Raw genomic sequence first — 7,212 nt, forward strand, 5'->3', positions numbered from 1 at the left:
TCATGGCCCATTAAAGCAGACGCTTGAAACTTAAGATACAGTTCTTGTCGAACTTGCAGCACATGTAGCATGATTAGGTTTCACTATCAAGTAATTAACTATTTATTTCATCTGCTTCCATTTATAGATATAGTTTAAATTAACGTTAGATCTCGTAAACTACTGTCCAACTACCTGTATATCTGATTGTCTTCATCCTCTGACAGGAACACTTTACACCGGAGTGCAAATTCAAGGAGTCAGTGTTCGAGAACTATTATGTGACATACTCCTCCATGATATACCGGCAGCAGCAGTCGGGCAGGGGCTGGTACCTCGGTCTGAACAAGGAAGGAGAAATCATGAAGGGGAATCATGTCAAGAAGAACAAGCCAGCAGCCCACTTTCTTCCCAAACCTCTAAAAGGTAGGCCTTTCCAGAGCTTTTACTTTTTACTAAGGTTCAGAATATATCTGTTATATGATAGGAACTAGTTTGTGGAATGTATTATCCATACCTGGTTGCATTAATGTTCTAATTGCTTATATTCAAAAGTGTAAGAGGTAACAGTAGCTATTATTACTGTAGTCTTCCCTGAAAATGAAAAATACTGACAAGTAACAGAAATAATAGAGAGAGAATACTGGCATATAATCAAGTATGTACACACAACACTACTTTGCAAAATGGTTGCTTTTCAAAAAGGTATCAGTTTTCCCATTCAATTAGCCCATTTTCATTTTATTTATATTTTAGACCTTTTTGTAGATATTATTGGCTAAAAACTAAGTGCATTGTTTTCTATATGGCTCCTTTACACTAAGCATTTTCTTCAGAGAATTTTACATTAACCTATTCAATAGCTTCCTCAAGCTGGTCACACTCCATTGCAGGCACAATGCGGAGCGAGGCTGACACTTTTCACTAGCAGTCCCCATGCAGGACTGTAAATTCACTGAGAACCCCACCCATAAAGAATATGTCTGTGGTAATGTGGCCGTGAGCAACAGAGGAAACAGGCCACAGTCCTTTCATCTTTGACAAGACACAGATTTACCTTTCAGAAAGAAGAGAGAGGGATAGACAAAGAGAGAGAGACTGTTTTCTTTTTAGTGAGACAAAAGAAAAACACCCTGGTCTTCATTTTTTGTCTCAGTAAGAAATCAAAGGCTTGCAGTGCAAAATACTCAAAACAATGCAGAGGGCAGTTTCTTTATATTGTTGACTGTTAAGTGCAGTTTAGATCCTGTCATCTGGTTCTGTATTTTTGAGCTTTAAAATAATGATCTGAATTTAGATAATCAAGTTTAAATATAAAAATTTACTTTTAAGGATGTGCCAAAACTATGACACGAGTCTTGAGTATGAGGGAGTCTCGCTGAATGTTTACAGCTCTTGTTATTAAGTGTCACTGATGCAGTTGTGAATTTTTAAAACAAAATTGCAGTCATTTGAGAAATTGCTGTGACAGCTTAACATTAATTTTACCAACATAACTCATAAAAATGTCATAAACATGGCAGCATGTCAAACTTACATTAATACGTTAGCATTATATTGCATTAAATGCGGTACGTGGTTGGCTTTACACTGGCTGTTTTGGAAAAAAATTATGTTTATAATTTTTAAAATTATGTTAAGATTGAATATTAAATCAATGGTAGTCTTTTTTCCTATTAAGAGGCATTTAAATTTTTGTAACATTCTTCAAAAGCCAGATATTCCCCACATATTGTATTTCACACTAGTCTCGGAAATGCAGTGGCTGGACCAACCTTTTTTTGGGTGGGTGTCTGAAGTGTGATGGTAGTACTGATGATGATAATTGCAGCTTGAACTTGGTTCAGATTGGTTCAGAACCACCTCCTCAAAATGGGGAAATTGTTCATATTCATACATAGTTTGTAGAACTGGAGAAGAGATAGATTGTTGTGCTTAGTCTTGAACCCATCTTTGCTTTGCAGCTCAAATTTCACGTTTGAGATTGTGGCACATCAGATGGTTGCACATGAAACACAGTTATTGGCATATTCTGATGTAATAGCAGGTCTTTGTTCCTGTAAAGTAGAAATTTTCACAGTTCAGTTTATTTTCACTTCAGCTGAGTACACAGTTGAAAGCAAACGACCAAGAAGCTGGTTGGAATGTTGAAGCTTGACTTTGACTGAAAATTTCATTTTTCTGTGTTTTCAGCCAAATTGGGATTCTGCTTTGACATTTTTCATTTTTATTTTTGTAGACAACCTGACACTTTACAAAAATGTTTTTGTCCAGTAATAATAGCTAGCAACAGCAACAAGACAAAATGTTTCAAATTGTCCTTTTTCACCTGCTAAACATTGTCTCTGTCAGAATACAGTCGTGTGAAAGTTTGTTTGGCTCTTAAACTCTGCTTAATTATCCAAGTGCATGTCCTTGGAACGTACTTTCGCTGGCCGTATTCTTCACTTCGAACAATTTGATTGTCACACAATGTAAACTTTGCAAATAACTGACAAAAGTGACTGAATGAGGAAGATTTTTTATAAGGACTCAGCTGTTATGCACACCTCTTAAAGTCGAAGATATTGGCAATATAAGTGTGCATTTGCTTGCTTTGAGGAAGTTGTTATTGTTATTATGCAATCATAGACAGCATCAAGTTGGCCATCGCTCGGGTGCTGGTGTACCTTACTGGGTTAAGCAGGTGACCTATAAGCTCTAGGGCTATTGCAGATGCCTGGGGTCAAATCTGCCACTCACCCACGTTAAATCCCCCCCTAAAATATTACGTTTTTAATGGCAATAAAGAACCAAATCATAAAACATCATCTTAACACAAAAGAATACCTTAGTAGTATATGAGGAATTTTCTTCAGTATTTCAGCTGCGGTAGAGTGCTTTATATTCCAGTTTAGAGTTAATTTTTTCATTTCTTCTATTTGCTGAATCGTTGGTTCTTGTGTCTTTAGGGAAGCTCCCCCAGCCAGCATCTTATTAAGAACCCATATTTGCCCTCTGAGATCACGATAATAGCTTTTCACCTTCATTTAACAGGCCATCCAGAGGGTCTCAAACACACTGAAGAGAAACAGCTGGTGAATGACTGGCTTGCTTTATGCTGACAGACAAATACAGAGAAAGAGAAGAATTGAATAACGAGGATAGATCGAGGCTATGTGACACAGTAATTGTAACTGATACCGAAAACTATCGACTGTGGCTGCATTTTAACTTGGAGAGGAAATATAGTTTTTTTTTTCTTTTTTTCAATAGCAAATATAATATTAGACACTATTGTAATACTCCTTCTTGTGTACAAACTTTAAAGTATCCTGTAGTGCACAATATTTATTAAATCTTCATTTGAATTTCAGATGTAGCGAGTTGATTGGAAATAACTTTGCACTGGAGAATCATTCCCTCTGAAATCATTCAGAGGGAGAAGTGTTACAGGGCACCAATTAAGAATCTGTCTCAACACTGGCGATGACATCTCTTTCAGACATTACTCACTGCTCTTCTGGTTGCACTCTGTGAGCCTCAGCCTACAGCCTCTCATACTGTGTTCCTCTGGATGTAGCGAGTTTAGCTCGTGTCATTTCAAGTCCAAGTGGAAAAGCCTCTTAAAACTCTCCCAAAAACTCCTGATACATGAAGCAAACACCTGCTTTTATGTGGAGTAGCATCTACTAGGTGATTTGTTTGGAGAAATGTGAAAAATGACAATATGGTTAGTTCTGGGTTTAAATACATAAAATAGCAGAGGTGTTGAGGATAGCAATAATCTAGTACCGTAATGTTGAGGTCAGTCACTTATCACTGTAATAACAGAATAGCCTGCTGTTACAATCAAGACTGGAGCCAATCAGCAGTTTCCCAACCGAATCCTCCCAATGATTTATGTTTTTATACAAGGATGGGCACTGGATTGCCGCTGACACAAAAAATGCTGGACTAAGTAAAGTGTCTGAAGGACTGGGTTTGCTGTTTCAGCCACAAACTCCCTGAGGAATGAACATCAAATAGCATGCTAGGCAGAAGGATGTTGACAACATCCTGAAACCAAAGACTATGAACCTCAGATTACTGATATTTCTCCTGAAAAAGGTGCTGTTAAATGCAGACTGGACCAGTGCTGCACACACAGCAAAGCTGAAGCACTAGCAACTCTTGAATTTATAATGTCATGCTGTGAATATAAGATTTTTCTTTTTACTTCAGCACCAAGAGGGTCTACTTGATTCAGCAGTTTGGAGAGAACTATAACGTGGTGCCAAAAAGTACTTGGACAGATAAGCTGAGAGCAATCTTCCATAACGTCACAAAATATTAGATGAACAGGTTTTTAATGCATAGAAAAGACTAAGACAAATAATTATTTTGTCATTTAAACAATAATATAGCAGGTAGTTTTATGTGTGTGCAGAAGGATGGTCTCTTAGCGATACTGAGCTAATTTTGAACCATTAATCAACTGACACAGGTTTTTAAAATGTAAATCTCTTTCTTTATCAAATTTTAATGTTTATGCGCTAAAATAGTGCAAAAACAATTGTTAAGCAAGAACAACTATGGTGAGATCACAGAAAACAAACAGCACAGCAACAATAACATGTTATACATAGATATTATCTGTTTTTTTCCTGGGTACATGATGATATTTATGTTTGAAAGTAATGAAAAAAGACAAGTTTTGTATTTCTGGTGATAGGAGTAATTATAGCTTATGATCTGATTAATAAGCTGACTAAACAATTAAACTTTGCTATCCTCCCTAGCTGCCACCTATTACTGCCTGAGACAGTAATTCAGCTGTGGTAGCTCTCCTTTTTTAGGCTAATTGCCGTAATGGATGATGTAATCCAGGATGGTGACAAGTGAGACAGATAACATCTCATGAAATTACTATATTCGGCAGTATTTTGATCTGGAAATATAATGGTTACAACTGGTTAAACAGACATTTAACCAGTGGACAAAACACTGCCTCTTTCACTAATATTGTTAAAACATGTCAGTTTGCCTGATTTGCATTTTTCTTGTGTTTTCACAGTTGCAATGTACAGAGAGCCATCTCTCCACGACTTGACAGAGTTCTCCCGCTCTGGCAGTGGCACACCCACCAAGAGTCGGAGTGCCTCAGCAGTACTCAATGGAGGGAAAGCTGTGAGCCAGAACGAATCAACGTAGCCTGGTAGCCCAACCCAGGCCTGGGGCCGAACCGTGAAACCTTACCTCTAGCAGAGCATGAATCCAAGCAGACTTGTTTCTCCGATCAGCGGTTCAGGACTAGCTAGGACAACAAATCACACATAAACAACCAGACACCGTCAATCAAAAGCACCTATCATCCTGGTCGGTCATCATCAAAACAGTATCAACAGTAAGAAACTTAACAGCACATAGATCATTCTGGAATTAAGGAACTGATTAAAACGTTATTTTTGGGCTTGAGGTTTATTGACGACCTTAGACACTCTATTTTTGTGATGATTGCATACCAGTTAGCTCATTTTTATCTTATTTTGGTAATTACTTTACTGTGCACAGTAAGTTTTCTTCATGCAGACACCAAGCCCGCGTGTATCTGTTAGACAGGGACGGGAAGTTAGACATGCAGGTGTTCAGGGCAGTCAGTAATGGTGCTGGTCTACAAGGTTGCAGTGGTACCGTACAAGCCCTGATCTCTGTCTCATCCATGCTTCTGTGAATACAAAGCCTATAAACTCCCTGGTATGGTACAGCCTAGTGCTACTGAGACTGTGGCCAGCCAGATGGTAGCTCTCCTGCGTCCTAGTGCACACGCTCAGAGACTGAGCTCTCTAGCATGGGAAAATGAAGCCTATGTACAACTGACCTGAGATATAAGGGGCAGTGTGGCTCTCTTGCAGTTTTACCTTTTCCTTTATTTTATTTTTTTAAAAATTTGGAGATGCCACAGCTGCACCTTAGTTTTTGCTAATTTTCTGAATTAGCTGTGAGATTTTGTTTAATAACTGATTATGTTCCTTCTTGTTCTCTTCCCTTGCCATCGTTAAGCATTTGCATCTTTGTTCATTAATGAAAAATGGTTCCAGCAAACCAAAGACAGAAAAAGAGTGTCCCTTTAAGCCGCTGAAAGCCAAGTCAGTATAAAAGCAAAGCTGGATCTTTTTGTTTTTTTATTGTACATTTTTGATGAGAGAAAGCAAAGGTTTGTGAAAAAAGAAAAAAGAAAGACAAAGGAAGTGATTTTAACCACTTTGGAGTTGGCAGCGTGCTTGACGTGCTTTTTGATGATACACTCGATGACTGAGGTATGAAACGACTATCCTGTGTCCCCATTCCCTTCTGTTACCACAGTGTCACAATGTCTCTAGCTCTTGTCCTCGTAATCGGTTCCTCCCTTTGTGCTTGTGTCATACTTCGAAACCCCAACCATCCTTTTTTGTCGACTTCTATTGACTGATACACTTCACCATAGGATGGTGAATGACCCTTCCCAGGATGCTTGTTATGTGTTTGAGTAACTTATTGTGGTGACAATATTTTCTATATTTAAAAAAAATACTGTGGACTTTTAGGTGGCTTAACATTTTATAGGACACGTCATATTTGTAAAAGTGAAGAAAAAAAAAAGATAAAGTCATACAAAAATGAACATCTTCCCTTTCTTGCACTGGGCATGTACAAACACATATGTACAAAAAGGACCCTTTTGTGGGCTATGTACGCTTCCCTTCAGCTACATAACTTCCTTCTGGTACATGCTTCTGGGAGACTTTCTTTTCTTGGTTTCCTCTGGAGGTGGTCTTTATTAGGTGAACCTATCTGTTGCATGGGAGAAGGCAGGGAAATTCTGGTCTAGAGCTGCATGATGTAGGCTATGTGTATTAACCCATGTTGGATCATGTGTTCCAAACTACCAGACAGATACTCTGATGAAACAACATATACAGGCAGACATTGTGGCTGGCTGATAACTTCCAGTTGTTTATTATTTGTTGTATACACAAAAATGCACTGAATAAAATATTTATATTAAGATATACTTTTAAAATGTGTCAGTCCTCTTCTTTGTTCAGTCGTTTACTTCATTTATTACACTCATTAGCTATTGCAGTCATACAGAACACTAGATTGTTACAATTAAACAATAAATCTGTGTTTTATTGTACCCAGAAATACATTCACCCTTGAGAAACTCTTGAACATAAACTAATTCCTGGCATCTTTCTTGTCTGTGAACATCAATGTGTCATACCTAGGTGG

General features: G+C 37.9%; 1 protein-coding gene across 7 annotated transcripts in view; it reads left to right on the forward strand.

Annotated features, from left to right (window-relative positions):
- The window catches only part of fgf13a (fibroblast growth factor 13a), a 96,675-nt gene extending 89,714 nt beyond the window's left edge, over positions 1-6,961 (forward strand). For all 7 annotated transcript variants that reach the window (XM_082556524.1, XM_082556523.1, XM_082556525.1 and 4 more), the window contains 2 exons: positions 207-405; positions 5,015-6,961. In XM_082556524.1, coding sequence (XP_082412650.1) covers positions 207-405; positions 5,015-5,151 — 336 coding nt within the window. In that variant the 3' untranslated portion in view covers positions 5,152-6,961. The remainder of the gene's footprint in view (positions 1-206; positions 406-5,014) is intronic.
- The last annotated feature ends 251 nt before the right edge of the window (positions 6,962-7,212 follow it).

This window comes from Aulonocara stuartgranti (assembly GCF_965226115.1).
Source record: "Aulonocara stuartgranti genome assembly, chromosome: 2".
In the NCBI taxonomy this organism is placed as follows: Eukaryota; Metazoa; Chordata; class Actinopteri; order Cichliformes; family Cichlidae; genus Aulonocara; species Aulonocara stuartgranti.